This window comes from Sebastes fasciatus, chromosome 18, assembly GCF_043250625.1.
Source record: "Sebastes fasciatus isolate fSebFas1 chromosome 18, fSebFas1.pri, whole genome shotgun sequence".
Classification (NCBI taxonomy): Eukaryota; Metazoa; Chordata; class Actinopteri; order Perciformes; family Sebastidae; genus Sebastes; species Sebastes fasciatus.
The window spans coordinates 393,455-413,223 of NC_133812.1; the positions used below are offsets into that span (position 1 = coordinate 393,455).

At 43.0% G+C, this 19,769-nt stretch overlaps 2 protein-coding genes across 3 annotated transcripts in view; both read left to right on the forward strand.

Moving 5' to 3' along the window:
* The window catches only part of ube2j1 (ubiquitin-conjugating enzyme E2, J1), a 47,053-nt gene extending 34,968 nt beyond the window's left edge, over positions 1 to 12,085 (forward strand). The window contains exons 7-8 of the mRNA XM_074615472.1: positions 5,401 to 5,535; positions 9,944 to 12,085. Coding sequence (XP_074471573.1) covers positions 5,401 to 5,535; positions 9,944 to 10,240 — 432 coding nt within the window. The 3' untranslated portion in view covers positions 10,241 to 12,085. The remainder of the gene's footprint in view (positions 1 to 5,400; positions 5,536 to 9,943) is intronic.
* A 6,858-nt stretch (positions 12,086 to 18,943) lies between these two features.
* LOC141756031 (gamma-aminobutyric acid receptor subunit rho-2-like) overlaps positions 18,944 to 19,769 on the forward strand; it is a 150,357-nt gene continuing 149,531 nt past the window's right edge. For both annotated transcript variants that reach the window (XM_074615460.1, XM_074615461.1), the window contains exon 1: positions 18,944 to 19,208. In XM_074615460.1, coding sequence (XP_074471561.1) covers positions 18,952 to 19,208 — 257 coding nt within the window. In that variant the 5' untranslated portion in view covers positions 18,944 to 18,951. The remainder of the gene's footprint in view (positions 19,209 to 19,769) is intronic.

The window sequence follows — 19,769 nt, forward strand, 5'->3', positions numbered from 1 at the left end:
CTGAGTGAGGAAGTGAGGAATGGTCAATGGTAAATGGACTTGGACTTATATAGCGCTTTTCTAGTCTTCCGACCACTCAAAGCGCTTTACACTACATGTCAGTATTCACCCATTCACACACACATTCATACACTGATGGCAGAGGCTACTAAGGTGCCAACTTTGCCCATCAGGATTTAATCTAAATACTCATTCACACACCGATGGCTATGCCTCCGGGAGCAATTTGGGGTTAAGTGTCTTGCTCAAGGACACATCGACATGTGACCCGGAGCAGCCGGGGATCGAACCACCGACCTTCCGATTGGTGGACAACCTGCTCTACCCTCTGAGCCACAGCCGCCCAGGAAGTTTCCCCATCGGCCGTTGCTCTTTCAAAATGAATAGGTGCCACCAGCCACCAGGGGAAAGTGGAAATAAGCTGATCATTTCACGCAAAACAAACTGTGGTAAATGATAAATGGACTTGCATTGCAGTATAGAGGGGAGTGCAATAGGCTCTAAAGAGACTTATCTTGACATGGTCTGAACACATGTAGAATTTTCTTGCCAACATGTTAGCTTGAGCATTTAATATACGGCATTGCCTGTACACGTCGTCATCATCAGACACTTGATCTGTAATAAAGTGCCCCAGATATTTAGTTTTATTACAAACACATAGCAGTTGTCCTGATCGATAAAAAGCCGGAAAGTTGAGGTCCCTATCTTCTTTTGTTCTACAGATCATGACAACACTCTTTTTTGCATTGTATTGCACATCATATCTGACCCCATACTCGGAGCATATATTCAGCAGCTGTTGGAACCCAGCACTGCTTGGAGAGATAATAGCCAGATCGTCAGCATACAGAAAATGGTTTACCAGGGTGTTATCAATCATACAGCCTTTTTACAGCCTGTTAGTTGGTCAGATAACTCATTCATGTGCACATTAAAGAGGGCTGGTGAAAGTAACCCCCCTTGTCTTACTCCATTACCAACACCAAAAGGGATCGGAGACTCGATTGCCCCATTTGACCTGCATATTCTGGTTGGCATACCAATATGCCAAGATTCTTATAATGTTGTCAGACACGCACCTTTGACTCAATTTCAGAAAAAACTTTTGGTGATTTACTCGATCAAAAGCCATAGATGCATTAATGAAAACAATTACAACAGAGGAGTTTTGCCTTCTATAGCTTTCGGCTGCTTCTTTCAAGGCATATATACACAAATCAGTGCCATGCTTAGCCTTGAAGCCAAACTGGTTGTCTGTGGTACCAAGATATTTACATAAACACTGTAATAAAATCCTCTCGAGGACTTTAGATACACCACTGGCTAGTGCAATTGGCCTGTAATTATCCGGGCTCCCAACCTTGCCAACTTTGTCCTTGATGACAGGCACAAGAGTAACAGACAACATAGAGTCTGGCAACAGTCCATGAGTCCTAAACCCTGTAAAACAAATGTCAAGAAGAGCTGCAACCTTTAGGCTTGCAAACATAAGATGTTCTGCAGTGATATGATCAGAACCACTTGCTTTATTGTCAGATAGCTGTGTTGTTGCTTGATAAACGTGCCCTGTTTGCTACTGTCGACAGGCTAACAAACCCTCCTGTGTCAGTAGCCTCTGAACTTTTATCCACCAGGGCCTGCAATGAATTTGCATCCTTTTTTACAGAAAAAATTCACAAAATCAGACAAGCAGTCACTTCCTCCATAGCAGGTACAGGATGTTTGTTTCCCCTGCGTCCACTTAAACCTGGCGCAAATACCATGACACAGTTTTATCCAATAAATCAGACATACCTGGAGGAAATCATACAACATCTAAAATCTTCCTCATGCTGCCTTGACATTCTGCCAACAGGCCTTTTCAAAAAAGTATCAGATTGTATGGTCTCAGAGCTTTTACAGATTGTTAATGCATCTCTTGTTTCAGGAGTCTTCCCACAGGCCCTGAAAACTGCTGTCATCAAACCACTCCTCAAAAAGAACAATCTGGACTCATCAGTAGTAAATAATTACAGACTGATATCAAATCTTCCATTCTTGTCTAAAATAATTGAAAAAACAGTTTTTCAAAAATTAAATAGCTTTCTGGCACTAAACAACTCTTTTGATGTCTTCCAGTCAGGTTTTCGACGAAACCACAGCACTGAGACTGCTCTTGTTAAGGTCTTCAATGACATCCGATTGAACACAGACAGTGGTAGAACTACGGTTTTAGTTTTACTGGATCTCAGTGCTGCATTCGACACGGTTGACCATAATATATTACTAGACCGACTGGAAAACTGGGTGGGTATTTCTGGCATAGCACTCAGCTGGTTTAAATCCTACCTAAAAGACAGGGACTTCTTTGTGTCTATAGGTAATTGCAAATCTGAGCTGAACAAAATCACATGCGGAGTTCCCCAAGGCTCCATCTTGGGGCCTCTTTTGTTTAACATCTACATGCTCCCACTGGGTCAGATTTTTGAGAACAACAAAATAAATTACCATAACTATGCAGACGACACACAAATTTACATAACTCTATCACCAGGAGACTACAGTCCAATACAAGCACTGAGTGAGTGCATTGAACAAGTCAATAATTGGATGTGCCAGAATTTTCTTCAGCTGAACAAAGACAAAACTGAGGTCATAGTTTTTGGAGCCAAAAAAGAAAGATTAAAGGTTAGTGCTCACCTACAATCTGTGATGTTAAAAAGCTCGGACCAAGCCAGAAACCTTGGTGTAGTCATGGACTCGGACCTGAGCTTTAACAGCCATATTAAGACAATTACAAAGACAGCCTTCTATCACCTGAAGAATATAAGAAGAATTAGAGGACTGATGTCTCAGCAGGATTTGGAAAAACTAGTCCATGCATTTATCTTCAGCCGACTTGACTACTGTAACGGCGTCTTTACCAGTCTTCCTAAAAAATCAATCAGACAGCTGCAGCTGATTCAGAACGCTGCTGCTAGAGTCCTCACTAAGACCAAGAAAGTGGATCACATCAGTCCAGTTCTGAAGTCTCTACACTGGCTGCCTGTCTCTCAGAGAATTGATTTCAAAATACTGCTGCTGGTTTACAAAGCACTAAATTTAGGGCCAAAATACATTTCTGATTTTCTGCTGTGTTATGAACCATCCAGACCTCTCAGGTCATCTGGATCAGGTCTGCTTAGTGTCCCCAGAGTCAGAACTAAACATGCAGAAGCAGCGTTCAGTTTTTATGCACCAAATATCTGGAACAAGCTCCCAGAACCCTGCAGGACTGCTCCAACTCTCACTTCTTTTAAAACAAAGCTTAAAACTTTCCTGTTTGCGGGTGCCTTTTATTAAACCAGATAATAATCTGACACTGCACTATAACTTTTACTTTTTTGAGTTTTATGCAATTTTAGCTTCTATCCTAGCTTTTATTTTTAGCTTGTTTTTATTTTCTAATCTTTTATAACTGTTTTAATTATTTCTTAATGTTCTTTTGCATTTTGTCGCAATGTTCTTGAAGGCTCCAGAAACTCCCTATAGGGCATGGTAGCGATGTATTGGCCCTGTTCAGAGCTCTCACCTCTTTCCAGAAGTCAGTGAGATTGTTACAAAGTAGCTTTCAGCCGTAGAGTCCGCTCTCATAACTTGTTCGTGTTTGGAAACATAACGAACCACATATTTGTACCTAACATTAGTGAGCTTTTAACAGTCCAGGACCGGCCCCTGTCTTGGTCTAGCTGCCAGAACCCAAGCCTTAAAAGCCTCCTTACCTTCTGCATGATGTGCAGCCACATGCTTGCTCCAACCTGGCTTGATGTTGTAAAGTATGATCTGCTAGCCTCATACACAGCTTCCACAATACCATCATACATAGCACAGAGGGCTTTATGATGAGAAATGTCCTTACAGTTTACATCAGCACACATAACTGCACCTTTGGGTAGATGTACATCACTCGAGAGATCATCAGTTCTTTGATAGTATGACAAGACATCCTCATTAGTGAGCTTAACCCAATCTAACTTAGCCTTACAGGATCTATTGACCACATGAGTCATCTCAGGAAGATTATCAATATCAGACTCATAATCAATGGTACATGGTCAGACATGGCAGTCTCATAAAGTATTTCCATTGATCGCAGAGTAGCATGGGCATCAGCAGTGCAAATGCAATGGTCAAGCCATGATCTTGAGTGCCAGGCTTCACTTATCTACGAATAGCTATCTGCAAGTAAGAACAGTTGACTGGATAATATAAGATTGTTATCATCACAAAACTGCAACATGTGTTTAGCAAACAATGAACACTTATCTGAAATTCTTCTGTAACGGTTAACAGCAGTCCAAATTCAAAACACTGGAGCCGTGGCCCGTCCCCTCCTCCGATGTGACTGATAGCAGCGCACTTTTTCACAATTTGAGGGTTACCTTCTAGATACGACAGTGTTAGCTTCTCGTCAGCAGCAGTAGTTGGAATCACTTCACCATCTGTGTGTCTCAAATATTCACAGAGAGATGTACCGAGGCTTTTTAGGTTGGTAGAATATAACGTTAACGTTACCTCAACGAGTGTGGAAATGGTCAGTGGACTGGATCACACCGGCCAAAACAAAAACAGACGTTCTGGACCAGAATGGAAATTTCAAAGGAGAACATACTAGCTGTAACATGGTTGTTGGAGAAGCCAGTATTTCAATTCAGCATGTTTCCTTCATCTCTGATGACATATCATGGTCATTTTATGATTTATTACAGTAAATATATTACATATTGGTCCTTTAACATGCAGAGGAAAAAAACTTAGCTGCTTTAATGTTTCTATTCTCTGTAGAACCAGGAGTTAATCCGAGTCGCAGCTCTGAGTACATCATCATAACGTAGGCTGCAGTCTAACTCAGAGCAGACGATAATGGTGGTGGGAATTATGCTCCATTAATCTGTGTGCTCATATGAATTTACCATGTTATTATCCATCCATTATCTGTAACCACTCATCCTATACGGGGTCACGGGGGATGAACCTGCAACCCTCTTGCTGTGAGGCGCCAGTGCTAACCAGTGCACCAGCGAGCAGCCCTCCATGTTCTCATAATACAGTTAATTCCTCCCTCCTCATTGTTTTTAATTAATGCCATTAATTAACAACCAAGCTTTTATTTGTTTGTGCTGGCCACATCCTTGGCTATTATTTGACATTCGGCCATAATAACAAAGACAGCCCACAGTCCAGTAATTAATCAGCACAAACGCATCTGAAGTGAGCCACAATGAGAAGGGAAATGTCATGCACTGCTTTATTTAAAAATAATTATTGTTCTATTTGTTATTGAAGTAAATGTGACAGTTTATCATGATCTGCATGCAGCTCTATGACAGGAGCCAAGGCACAGTGTAGATGACTGCCGTTCCCTGTGTATTCCTGCAGGCAGAGTCCAGTTTATCCAGACAGGCCAGTGAGAGCGGAGGTGCAGAGAGCGATCCTTCCACACTCACCGAGGGAGACACCTTTACCTCCACATCTGCAGGCCAGGAAGATTCTGAAGAGCCCTGGGCTGAGCAGGTAGGTACACACCATCCCCGTGGTTTTATATGTTTTAACTACAAATTTGACTTTACTGGCAACTATTTCAAAAAGCATACTAATTGCAGCTATTGGTTTCATGTAAGTATTCTATGAAAATCAACTTGCATATTCTAGAAAGATAATAATTCACCACAGTGACCGCTTAGTGACCGTAATACAGGTACAAGTTGATATTACATAAACAACAATAAATGTGATGGAGAGCGGGGCCTGATCAGGGCACTCTCCATATATACCTTAATCAGTTTTAAAAAGAGATTACATTATTAAAAAGGATGGTAAAGAGAGAGAAGAAAAGAAATGGATAAGATTACACACACTAGCAGACATCCATATATGTAAATAGACAAACCTGTGAAATAGAATTAAGATTCACATTATAATATCATCGATTACAAAGTAATTATTAGTAAGCAACTTCCAGAGATAATCCATAAGGAAAACATTGGGGAGATAAAAACAAACCTTTTACGGCTTTCTTAAATAGTTCTGGTGACAACTTTAAGAGATGAGATGGAACTGAGATGTTCGACACACAGGAGGTCTGAGTTTGGAGTTATTTTGAGTCAAATTATTGTGGAATTGTTGATTATAGGAATACAGTTCATGGAAATACGAGGGAAGGGTCCTGTTCAAAGAGCTGTAGTTGGTTAACTTGATAAACACCGAGCATGCCGGACTGGAAAAACAAAGGTTATAAGGGATATGTAATGTTTTAAACTTCTGGTGAATATAATCCAATCAATCTTATTTCCATAGATGTATTTTGTATATACAGTTCCCTTTGTTAACACCTTATTTGTATTTACTTCTTCTCCAAGGTGGTCTCTAGCTCTCCCGTCATCTCCGTTCTTTTTATCCATCCATGGTCAGCTCCATCGGGGCCGTTTCAATGCATTTAAAACTCAGGCAGTTTCAACAAAGCTCAGAGAGTTAACAGTGGTAGTGGGCAATATGGATAAAATCCTCAATCAGAATCAGAATCCTGTTTATTGCCACGTGTAAAAGGTATACACTAGGAATTAGCTTTGGTTTTGTTGGTGCAAATAAGCAGTATAATAATAAAAGAATAGATAAAAACATTAGAATAAAATAAGAATAAAACAAATTTCTTGAAGTGTACAGCTCCTGGAGGGAGGGAAGGTTGCAGCCGATCTCCATCATGGTCTGGGGCAGGTTGAATTTCTTCAACTGCCTCAGGAAGTACATCCTCTGCTGGGCCTTGCTGATGAGGGAGCTGATGTTTAGCTCCCACTTGAGGTCCGGAATGGAACAACTCCACCGTGTTAACTGGGGAGCCGCGCAGGATGAGGGGGGGGAGCGGGGCTGAGTTTCTCCTGAAGTCCACTGCCATCTCCACTGTCTTCAGAGCGTTGAGCTCCATGTGGTTCTGGCTGCACCAGGATGCCAGATGGTCAACCTCCCGTCTGTAGGCAGACTCATCACCCTCGGAGATGAGGCCGATGAGGGTGGTGTCGTCTGCAAACTTAAGGAGCTTGACAGATTGGTGTCTGGAGGTGCAGCCGTTGGTGTACAGGAAGAAGAGCAGAGGGGAGAGAACGCAGCCTTGGGGTGCACCGGTGCTGATGGTCTGGGTGTCGGAGACTTGCTTCCCCAGCTTTACATGCTGACTCCTGTCAGTTAGAAAGTCTGTGATCCACCTGCAGGTGGAGTCAGGCACGCTCAGCAGGGAAAGCTTGTCCTGTAGCAGAGCTGGGCTGATGGTGTAGAATGCAGAGCTGAAGTTCACAAACAGGATCCTGGCATAGGAGCCAGGGGAGTCCAGGTGCTGGAGAATGTAGTGGAGGGCTATATTTACTGCGTCATCTACAGACCTGTTGGCTCTGTAGGCGAACTGCAGTGGGTCCAACAGGGGGTTGGTGATTGTCTTTAGGTGGTGGAGCACAAGTCTAAGGGCACGTTCACACCAGCCTTGTTTAGTCCAGTTGAACAGAACCCTGGAGCGTTTATCCCCTTGGTGCGGTTCGTTTGGGTTGGTGTGAACGCCGGACTCGGACTATGGTGTGGACCAAACAACCGCTCTCTGGTCCACCTCGAAGGGGTGGTCTCGGTCCGCTGTCAAGTGAACTCTGGAGCAGTTCGTTTTTGGTGTGAACACCGTTCAAACCAATCACAGGAAGTGTACCATTTTATCTGTCATTTCATTGGTTAAAAGAACATTTATTTTTTCTGTTTTGGTTAGCGGTGGCTGTTAGCGCATTTGCTAGAAAAATGTCGAGTGGCAGGGGACAAACCTGGACTCACGACGAAGTGAGATGCCTCCTTAACATACGGGCTGAAGATGATGACAGCGTCTTCCTCGAAATGCCTGCATTAATAAATGATTTAATACCTGTCTCTACTAAAGTGTGCTGATATGTGCTCCAGATCAACACCAACATGAACAGAATCTGACGGTGCTCCATGATTTACCATATCCAGCTAGAAAATTAGGAGCGGTTTATTGTCTCTATTGTCTCTTTACCTGCCAACTGTCTGACCAATAATCACATGACATTTCCACCACCTGAGTTTTGTCTTTGTGAACGTAAACTGGACCAGTTGGAAAATTGAAACAATGTTTCATCTTTGCATTGGTTTTATCGATTTTAGGAACCAGACCTTTAGGTGTGAACAGGACACTTAATGGTGAACCGGACCTGTAGGTGTGAACAGGACACTTAATGGTGAACCGGACCTTTAGGTGTGAACAGGACACTTAATGGTGAACCGGACCTTCAAGTGTGAACAGGACACTTAATGGTGAACTGGACCTTCAGGTGTGAACAGGACACTTAATGGTGAACCGGTCCTGTAGGTGTGAACAGGACACTTAATGGTGAACCGGACCTGTAGTTGTGAACAGGACACTTAATGGTGAACCGGACCTGTAGGTGTGAACCGGACCTAAATATCTGTATACACTGGCTCAAATAAAAACAGGCAGCCATCTTCAAAGACCTCATTAACATAACATTGATGAAATCATCTAAATATTCAGCCATGACATTCTAAACCTTTGAGATAACACTAAGCTCCGCTCTCTGTCCTCCAACACAACGTTTCCATCATGGATGTATTCCACTATTCCAGCGTTGTCTTCCAGCAACACGTCACCTCACCAGATTTCCCAACGAGACATGTCCTTGAGCGAGACTCTCTCCATCATGTTGTCAGACACTTCTAATAACAATCAGAGCCTGTCATGGACTCCATGCTGGACCAATTTCAGAAACTGTTGTCCCTATTAGTCAGTTAGACACAGAAACATGGGAGAATAGGGTCCAGGTTGAAAAATACTGAAGTTACCCCTCTAATCTCCTGGGTACTGGACTGAGCAGTGGGTGTTCTGAAGCTTCACAGTGTATAATCAAAAGGAATATATAGTATAGTGCTGTCTATATGCAGTCAATTACGGATATTTCACATTGTTCCTTTTTATTGGTACACGCTTCATCACCGGCTGACATCCCACTGAGCTCCAACATCATGTTCAATAGGAGATGATTGTGCATGCTGACTCTGCAGCAGCACCATGCCAGCTGTATCGGTTGCACTGAGTACTGTAGTTCTCTTCACATCATTGGTGCCTCGCTGCCGTGTCTGCAGGACATCTACACCGAGCGCTGCGTGCGCAGAGCAAACGGCATCATAAAGGACTCCACTCATCTCTCACATGGCATGTTCACACTCCTGCAGTCCGGGAGAAGATACAGAAGTGTGAAATCAAGGACTATTCGGCTGCTAAACAGCTTCTTCACCACAGCAATCAGACTGCTCAATCACAGTATGTGAACTGCACTAAAGAGACTGTCCCTTTAATAATAGTTTTCATTTTTATATTAACTATTTATTCTATTCTATTTTTAGCGTACTTTTAGCTTATTTATTAGTGCTCTTAATTATTAGTTAATTACTGTATACTTACTTTACTTTATTTTCACCAATTGTTTTGCACTGAATTTCTGAGTGGTGGATGTAAGAAACACAATTTCGTTTTTATGTGGAGCATAAAAATGACAAATAAAGGAATCTTGAATCTTGAATCATAGTGGATGTGCTATGGTAGCTTGGCTTCTTTTCACCAGTTCAGATGATATGGACAAGCTTTGTTGCCTAAGAGGATTGATTTTGGCGGTCTGAAGGAGCAGAGAGGACTTAGATTAGTGTTTCTCAGTTTGGATGATCTGAGGACGGACTCACCATCTGCCGTTGAAGTTGGAGGGACAAAAGTTAAAACTTGTCTGACCCCCGGTATCCCACTCTGCTACGTGTATATATGTTCTATATGTTTCTGCTGTAAAACAGATGCTCCACTTGTAAAATGTTTTTACCTTTTTACCTTTCACCTCTAGTATTGTCTCATTGTCGTCCTCCTCCGCAGGCAGAGGCGTCTCCAGCCACAGGACTAGAGGAACCCCTGCCCCCTGTGGCCCCCGGCACCGGTCGCCCTCTCAGCCCCCGGCAGCGTCGCGCCCAGCAGCACGGGCAGCAGGGCCAGAGAGACACCGGTAGAGAACCAGCCAGCAGGCCGCTCTTCGCCCCGGCTCCTCGCCAACCTCAGGACGAGAGCCACGCGGGCTCCGTATTCCTCATCGTGGTGCTCACTCTGGCCCTGGCCGCACTCATCTTCCGCAGGATCTACCTGGCTAACGAGTACAAGTTTGACTACGAGCTGTGACCACACACTTGGCCGGACCCCCCCCGCCCCCCCCACCAACCCCCCCTGCTACCACGCTAACAGAACTCCAGCCAGCTGAATTGGAACCAGAGCCGAGGTGGTGGCTGACGGTGACTTCCTGCTTGTCAGCAGAGGGTTGGGTCTCCGCTGGGGGGGGGACTTTCATTCCTGCAGAGGAGGCGCTCCACTCACCACAACACCTCCAGGGTGTCTTTTAATCAATGTGAATTATTTTACTCTCCAGAGGGTCATGCATTTTTAAAAACGGGAAGCTTTGTTGTGTTTGTGATCAGTGCAGCAGCCACACACACACACACACACACACACACACACACACACACACACACCACACGTACACTGTCCTGGGGCTGCCGCTTGTTCCCATTATTTAATTCAAACTGTAATATGATATGTAAACAAGGTTATGGGGGATTTCTGTCTTAAAGTCATGACTTAATCATGGAAGCATCTGCACAGAGTGGATCTGCTTTAATGACTTCTTCTTGATGTGCTTTAACTTCCTGTTTGGTCAGGTCAGTCACACCATACGGGACTCTATTTAAACGGTGCGACTGCAACAACAACCACTGTGTGGGCGTCTTCACGTGCACCCGCTGTTTGGGTTCATATGGGTGATATGGAATTGGATATAGATATGGAGGTCTGAATTCTCATGTGTCTCGCGTCGTAAATGGATCATATTGTAATTAATATGATATGTCTACAGGAATAAAACATGAAATGAAACTGTTGTTTAAAAAGTTGGAAAGGAAGCAGTGATGAGGCGGAGAAATGATGAGCCCTGGTAATCTGATGTGTGCCACATAAACAGGCCCAATGTTGGGTTAGAAGTGACCAGTCTGATGTGTGTAGAGGTGTGTGTGTCCTGCCGCCTTCAGATGGCTGCAGGGATTTAATGAAATGAAGGAGAAGCTTTAAAGCAGCTGTGAACAACAGATCGATGCAGACTGCTTTACCAACATTCGTATGTTACACCATGTTCCTTGACCGTTGTAATGTGTGTCTGCAGGGATGCTGTTGAAGGGATGTTATCACAGTTTCTACAAGTAGAGGAGAGCGGGCCTCAAGGTCGCAATCTCACACAAACCATCCAAAAATGTGACCTTACTGTAGCTAGGAATAGAAATGTTCCATCACGATATTGTCAGGTATTTTGCTGACCAACTGATCTGCTGAGAGTCAACAGAAGCACAGCGGAAGACGGACTATTTCTGACACTGGCCATGAGGATATGAGCCTACTGTACCTGGAAATATTGTCAGGTACTTGCCCTTTCTTTCATTGCTTTTAGAGCCTGAATAACCTAAATATAATAGAATCATATATCTATCTAATATCTAATAACAGCTACTTGTAGCGTGACAGTGTCCTTGCAGCAGCACCTCCTGCGGTCACAGGGGAACTCTACCTACACGTCACAGTGTGTTTCCAGGTGTTGGGGAGTTCTAGTATAAATCCTTTAGTGTCTTCAGAGGGAGCTGAGTGAAGTCTGAGAAGAGTTAGAAAGAAGTGATATCAACAGACCTCTGTAGGTCCCTGAGGCTCCAGGCTCCATTAGCTGCTACTAGCAGAACACAACTGAGACTCCAACCAAACTGTCCGTGCCCGAGTTGCATTGTGGATAATGTAGGTGCCCGGTTTTGACAAGGAAAAAGAATGTGTGGAACTACTGTATGAAGACGTTATCTCTAGTTCTGCTGCATCAACTTTGAAACCTTTTTGGATTTGTAACTCTTGAGTCTCAGTGTTACCGTGCAACGCTAAATCAGTGGTCACAGATGTGGTGTAACACCTGCTATAATCACATTAAACTTTCATTTTAAAGCCAATTGAAATGCATCTACTAGTTGGAGACTGTTTAAATTGCATTATTACACGGCGTTGTTGAATACTCGATTCTGACTGGTCAATCACGGCGTTCTACGGTCTGCTATTTCTTTATAGCAGACCGTTGCTATGTATAGCAGACCGTTGCTATGTATAGCAGACCGTTGCTATGTATAGCAGACCGTTGCTATGTATAACAGGCCTTTGCTATGTATAGCAGGCCGTTGCTATGTATAACAGACCGTTGCTATGTATAGCAGGCCGTTGCTATGTATAGCAGACCGTTGCTATGTATAGCAGACCGTTGCTATGTATAGCAGACCGTTGCTATGTATAACAGACCGTTGCTATGGGCACAGCTCTGATGTCAGACTCTGGCGGACCGTTTTTGTGTCAAATGATTGATTTCTTCAGTAAGTAGTCGTGTAATAAGCGGGATAATGTACAGCTAGCGGGTCATTGTTGTGAAAGAATCCCCTTCAGGGCGATGAGAGACCCCTCGGCGTCGCCCTGTCAACAATGATCGGCTCCCTGTAAATTATCCCTTACATTGTTTATTTACAATTTGAGTAATGTTTCATAGTTACAGTTACAGTATGTAGCAATGTTGCTCCAGACACAGACATATTTTTTATTTTTATTTTTATGATAATTTGATCTGTGTAAAGTGTCTGAATTACCAGAAAAGCACTATATAAATAAAATGGATTATCATTATTATTATTATTATTATTATTATTATGTTCCTGAGACGTTTATTCTCAGTGCGACGTCTAAAACCCAACTAGCTACTTTGTGCTCCCTCATTTAAATGAAAGTCCCACCTGCGCTGGGCACAATACCAAAAGCAAATAGAGAACCTGAAGTTCTATCAGATTGCTGTTTGCACTAGTTTAATACTAAATACAACACATCGGATTGCTGTTTGCACTAGTTTAATACTAAATACAACACATCGTATTGCTGTTTGCACTAGTTTAATACTAAATACAACATTTGTATCAGTTTCCAATGACGGCTTCTCAGATGGTTCTGTGTAACAAACTCTGGCGGGTCAGGTTAGGTGTACTGCAGCCCCATCTCCTAAAAATGATGGTCCCGTACAACTAAAATGCATCCTCTATTACGTTTGAAAGGAAACGGATTACATTCGTCTTTGACGTATCACAGATACCTTTGTAAGTCTGGACGGACGCAATGAGTGACGTAGTACAACGAGTGACGCGCAGAGCAGGTGATGAAATATATCGAGCGACTGTGAATGAAAATATTGAATAAAAACATCAATGAATAATAATAATAAAGTCCCAGGAGAGCGCTGTTCATGTTCAGTGTGAGACATTCAAACAATCATTTGTTGCGTTTCCATTTTGTTTTGAAGTCATTTTAAGCCGAAACATGATGTTTGTTTACTAAACCTAACCCAGTAGTCCTGTTGCCAAAACCTGCCTAAGCAGTAGGGGTGTAACGATTCATCTACTACATCAATGTATCCATTTATATTCCTATGATCCAACTACATCGATAGGTACTCGGCAAATTGTCCTTCACGGGAGACGTATATCGATACAAAATCAATTTGAAACACAAAAATCGATTGTATGGATACTAAGGATTTGTACCTTGTATTTAAGGACAACAAACATTATATGAATGTTTTTTAGCACTTTTATTAGTAAAGAAAAGTTAAACGTTACTCCGGTTCTCCAGACATGCACCAGCTTGCCAGCTCTGCCCTCTGCAGCGCGAGGACACATCCATGGCGTGCGTGCAAACGAACGGCGCACTGGACTCCTCGCTCTCTCACCCGGTAACGGCGTGGAGGGAGACGGACACCGGTCTGCACGAGCTGCCGGCTCTGCGGTGCCGAGGAGAGTTTCAGGCGTCATCAGTCCACTTGGCGAGGGCGGCTTCACCAACCGGAGCTTTCCCCGTGCACTGTCGTTTTTCATTCAGAGAAAATGACTTTCCTTTCTCCGTCATTATATCTACATGCATGAGGCATCAGCCTCACGTATCCAGCCGGAGAGCAGACGGTCCGCGAGGCAAATTATCACAATGGGAGTAAAGTAAAAAACAAAAGAGTAATTCAACTAACGTTCATTTGTTAATTGATCTACTGTGGATATTGAAGATGAGGACAGAAGCAGCAGGTTAAACCACTGTTCATTTAACTTGAATAGAAGTTGGTTTATTACATGTAGTGTTAAATATTGCACTGCCTTGTATCTTGAGAACTGAAGCAGCAGGTCCTGAAGTTGCACTTTTTATTATTTTCTAATAAAAGCTGTATGTATTTGCCATTAATTGTTGTTTACTTGTTTATATCCATAATTAATTTATCTCTGATTCCCTCACAAGAAAAACTTTGAGGAATCCTGCCCTGCTCTGTCCAGTATCACATATTTATTTCACAGTCACACTGACTGAATCTTTGGCCAAAAAAAGTTACTTTATCAATTTCAAATCATTGTATCGTATCGTATCGTATCGTATCGTATCGTATCGTATCGTATCGCTCTATGAGCCAAATATCGTCCTTGAATCGTACGGAACCATGGAAATCGTATCGTATCGTATCATATCATATCGTAAACACGTATCGTTACACCCCGACTAAGTAGTGTTTTTATATTTTTTGTTTTGTTTCAATTTGCAACATTAATCACACGTTTAAAATGGTTTAAAACTGTGACCGTAATCTGGGAGAAAGTATGTTTCCCTCAAAACATATTTTGCTTCTGCAGTTTAGTTGTATGGGAACGTAGTTCTGTTGGAGACAGGGCTGCCCACTGGGACAGAAACAGAAAATAAATGTCTTTGCCATGTGTCAAGTTTTATAATGTCTTTCCTACACATCCTGTAGGGATTAGAGCATTGTTGTTAAACTCCTGGTAATACCCAGGTCAGCAGGTCCTACATATTACCCTTGTCCATTATATGTAGCTGTGTATAATCGCAGGGATTATAGATTTCAGAGGCAAGATGTCTACCTATCTGAAGCTACTGTGAAGCACAGCTGTGTATTTCTGAGATATATTTCGGTTATTTCTTCTCTTTCTTGTGTCCGTAGAGTTTGATTGATGTTTTTCAGCCCATTCTCACTGCGCTGTGTAGAAGTTAGAAGTTGATGTTCAAACAAGTCTAAAGAGTGTCCAGCTGTGCTATTGTGGCTCTGTGAGGCTGTCTTCTGAGCTAAACACTAACATGCTGATGTTTAAATGGTAAATGGACTTGGACTTATATAGCGCTTTTCTAGTCTTCCGACCACTCAAAGCGCTTTACACTACATGTCAGTATTCACCCATTCACACACACATTCATACACTGATGGCAGAGGCTACTAAGGTGCCAACTTTGCCCATCAGGATTTAATCTAAATACTCATTCACACACCGATGGCTATGCCTCCGGGAGCAATTTGGGGTTAAGTGTCTTGCTCAAGGACACATCGACATGTGACCCGGAGCAGCCGGGGATCAAACCACCGACCTTCCGATTGGTGGACAACCTGCTCTACCCTCTGAGCCACAGCTGCCCTTTAGCAGACATACTGTATAGTTTACCATGTTCATCCACTTAGTTCAGCATGTTAGCATTCTAACAAACACCATGTATAGTGCAGGCTCATGGGAGTGTCATTAGTTTTGCAGGTATTTGGTCATAAACCAAAGTATTGGACAAGTTGAAATTTTGACCTGATGGTGGCGCTTTAAGTCATTCAGTAGTTGTTGAGATATAGGACTATATAGGACTAAAACCAAACTGTCAGCCTTATGGTGGCACCACAGGAAAGGCCGGGGATCACCACAGTCATTATGATTCATCCACTGAGCACCATGAATGGAAATCCATCCAATGGTTGCGTTATTTCAGTCTGGACCAAAGTGGTGGACGGACCAACAACCGTCTGCTGCAAGCGAAGTTAAAGACCCTGAGACACAGGTAAGTAAACCTCTCTCACCTTCTGCCCTTTAAACACACTAAATTCACATTTGGTATCTATTAAATCAAGCCAAGTGTGGAGAGAGTCGAGTCTCAAGTCAATCAAGTCTTGCAGCAGCCAAAACCGACCCAAGTCTCAAGTTTTGACCTGGTAATAATCTGTATAAACCAAACGGCAGCATGCATGCCTTGTATTGCAATATACTGTATACTTACAAGTGCTGGGCCTAGATATGTCCGAGCTATGTATAAAAAAAGACATTAACATAGAAAGCAAAATGTTCGAACTTAATGCCATTTTATAGTCAGCATTCAGCAGGTGTTTTAACTGGAGCTCGAGTCTGACTTGTTTCAGTGGATTTGGACTTGTTTTTATTAACTTGAGTCTTGACTTGGACTTGTTTCAGTAGACCTGGACTTGTTTCAGTAGACTTAGACTTGTTTCAGTAGACCTGGACTTGTTTCAATAGACTTGGACTTGTTTTAGTAGACCTGGACTTGTTTCAGTATACTTGGACTTGTTTCAGTACACCTGGACTTGTTTCAGTAGACCTGGACTTGTTTCAATAGACTTGGACTTGTTTCAGTAGACCTGGACTTGTTTCAATAGACTTGGAATTGTTTTAGTAGACCTGGACTTGTTTCAGTATACTTGGACTCGTTTCAGTAGACCTGGACTTGTTTCAGTAGACTTGGACTTGTTTCAGTAGACCTGGACTTGTTTCAGTAGACCTGGACTTGTTTCAGTAGACCTGGACTTGTTTCAATAGACTTGGAATTGTTTTAGTAGATCTGGACTTGTTTCAGTATACTTGGACTCGTTTCAGTAGACCTGGACTTGTTTCAGTATACTTGGACTTGTTTCAGTAGACCTGGACTTGTTTCAGTAGACCTGGACTTGTTTCAATAGACTTGGAATTGTTTTAGTAGACCTTGACTTGTTTCAGTATACTTGGACTCGTTTCAGTAGACCTGGACTTGTTTCAGTAGACTTGGACTTGTTTCAGTACACCTGGACTTGTTTCAGTAGACCTGGACTTGTTTCAATAGACTTGGACTCATTTCAGTAGACCTGGACTCGTTTCAGTAGACCTGGACTTGTTTCAGTAGACCTGGACTTGTTTCAATAGACTTGGACTTGTTTTAGTAGACCTGGACTTGTTTCAGTATACTTGGACTCGTTTCAGTAGACCTGGACTTGTTTCGGAAGACCTAGACTTGTTTCAGACTTGACTTGAAAATTGCCCTCAAGAATTTGAAAAAAATTGAGACTTCACCCAACAAGACTTGAGACTTCAGCCTCGTATTTGACTGACCTGAGTCTTGACTCGGTTTTGTTTTGATTGATCTGAGACTTGACTTGGACTTGCTTTGACTGACTTGACACTTTATTTTGACTTGCCAATAAGGACTTCAGCTATAAATGAACTGGTGCTCAAGTTCAAACAGACAAGCTGAAGCTGAGGATCCACATGTTCTCTGTATGCAGCAGATTGTTTAAAGGCACAGAGATGCACTTCCTTCTCTGTGTCTGTATCTGTGGGTCAGTAGTAAAGGCACAGAGAAGCACTTCCTTCTGTGTCTGTATCTGTGGGTCAGTAGTAAAGGCACAGAGATGCACTTCCTTCTCTGTGTCTGTATCTGTGGGTCAGTAGTAAAGGCACAGAGATGCACTTCCTTCTCTGTGTCTGTATCTGTGGGTCAGTAGTAAAGGCACAGAGATGCACTTCCTTCTCTGTGTCTGTATCTGTGGGTCAGTAGTAAAGGCACAGAGATGCACTTCCTTCTCTGTGTCTGTATCTGTGGGTCAGTAGTAAAGGCACAGAGATGCACTTCCCTCTGGGTGTCTGTATCTGTGGGTCAGTAGTAAAAGCACAGAGATGCACTTCCTTCTCTGTGTCTGTATCTGTGGGTCAGTAGTAAAGGCAGTAAAATGTATCTATCTCTTAGCCAGCTTCCAATCCTATTTCCCCAACTTTAAAGAGAAGGAAATCTCTTCTCGTTGCTGAAATTTGTCAAACATTGAACACTCAGCATTCATCCGACTGGATACATGATTAGAGATGCACAGAAAACGTTGTTTTGACTGGATAATACTTTTTAATCTGTTGAGATCAAAAACACTTCAAGTATTGGAACAGAATGTTCAACATCTGCAAAGACTAAAGTTGAGAGCTCATGCAAGGAGACAGAGCTGACACTGTATGATGGAGGGCAAAGGTCACGATGAAAACAATCAGAAATCTGCATCTTTTAAAAAAAACATTAAGGACAATATTCGGTCTGGTCAGGTGAAGATGGTTCAGTCAGCAGCTGCTGGCGTACTTTATCCTCCATTCCACAGAGAAAAGTGAATTTGGCAAATTGAGTGTAGTTTGAGTCTGAGAGGGATGTTTAGAAATGCTGCCCAATCGGGTGAGATGTTTTGATGTTTCTGGTTTCTAATGCTGACGCTGTTTCACATCTTCCAAAACGTTTCTCTCCAGACTCCAGCTGGGCAGAGTGAAGAGAAGCCCCTAGAGCTAGACAGATGTGGACATCACAGGGATGCCTTTAGGCACACTGTCGTACTCTGCAAAAACATTCCACACACAACAATAATTTCACTTTTTCAAGCAGTTTCTTTTCAATAATATCAAATGAAGTGATGGTTTTTAATCAGAGTGCTGAACATTTGATTCCTGTTTGTGAAATGTAAAAACAAGCAAAGCTGCAGCAGTGTGGCATCATGTTCTTCTTCTTTCTGGTTATCCTCTGAGGACAAAGTGTCTCTGCCTCTAACCCTCTAAACATGCTGTTGCTGTTGTTGTTGTCGTGCAGCGCGCTACATGTGGTGCTGATGCTGTGCGCTCTGGAGGCTGAAGACCAATCAGAGCGCTTATCAGACTTCACCATCCCGTCTCTCTCTGCAGAGCAGCATGCGCTCTGGTTCGCCACAGTCCTCTCAGTCGACTCTCAGTCTGACAGGAAGATGGTACCGTGCACGGAGCGTCCTGCTGCACGCGAACCGAAAGCGTCAATCATCGACTCGCTGCGGGACTTTTAAACTCATCATGCCGGGTTACGCCAGGTTTCTGTTGGTACTTGTGTGTCTGATCCTGCTCGGGGAGTGCAGGAAACACAGAAGTAGGAAGAAGCGCTGGTCTGCTCCGGCGGAGACTCACAAGCCCGGAAGGTGAGTTGACCTACTGACTAGTGACGAGCTGTGTGATGAAACTGAGATGTGAACTCTGATCCAGAGATCATCAGAGAACAAATATCCAGCAGCGAGCAACAGAAATCACCTTGAAGGACTCACATTTACTCACAACTGTGTGCAACAGACCAATGAACACTTAGATATGATATCTAGATCTAAGTCTGTCCTTCACTGCGTGTCCAAACTTCTGCGTGTGTTCATCTCCCTCGACATCCAGCAGCCTCGTGTGCGTGTTGTTTCAGGTGAAGTCTTTATTTGGGGAAACAGGAGGGAGTCCAACCAGAGACAGCCCAGTGGAGGGCTTCAGGGAGCTGTTCTCTGTAATCCTGTTGTTTGTCTGGCTGGGTGGCTATTTCTCCCTGACTGTCACACTTCTGAGATTTTCAAATGTTTGTCCTGGTGTAGCCTAACATGCATACATTTATAGTACAAAACATGGATTTGATGTCTTTATCAGTTGGCTACCAGGCAGTGCTTTATTCCATTCTTCAAAAAGGGGTCCTGCATATTGGAGCTTTAAATTTCCATTATTGGTTC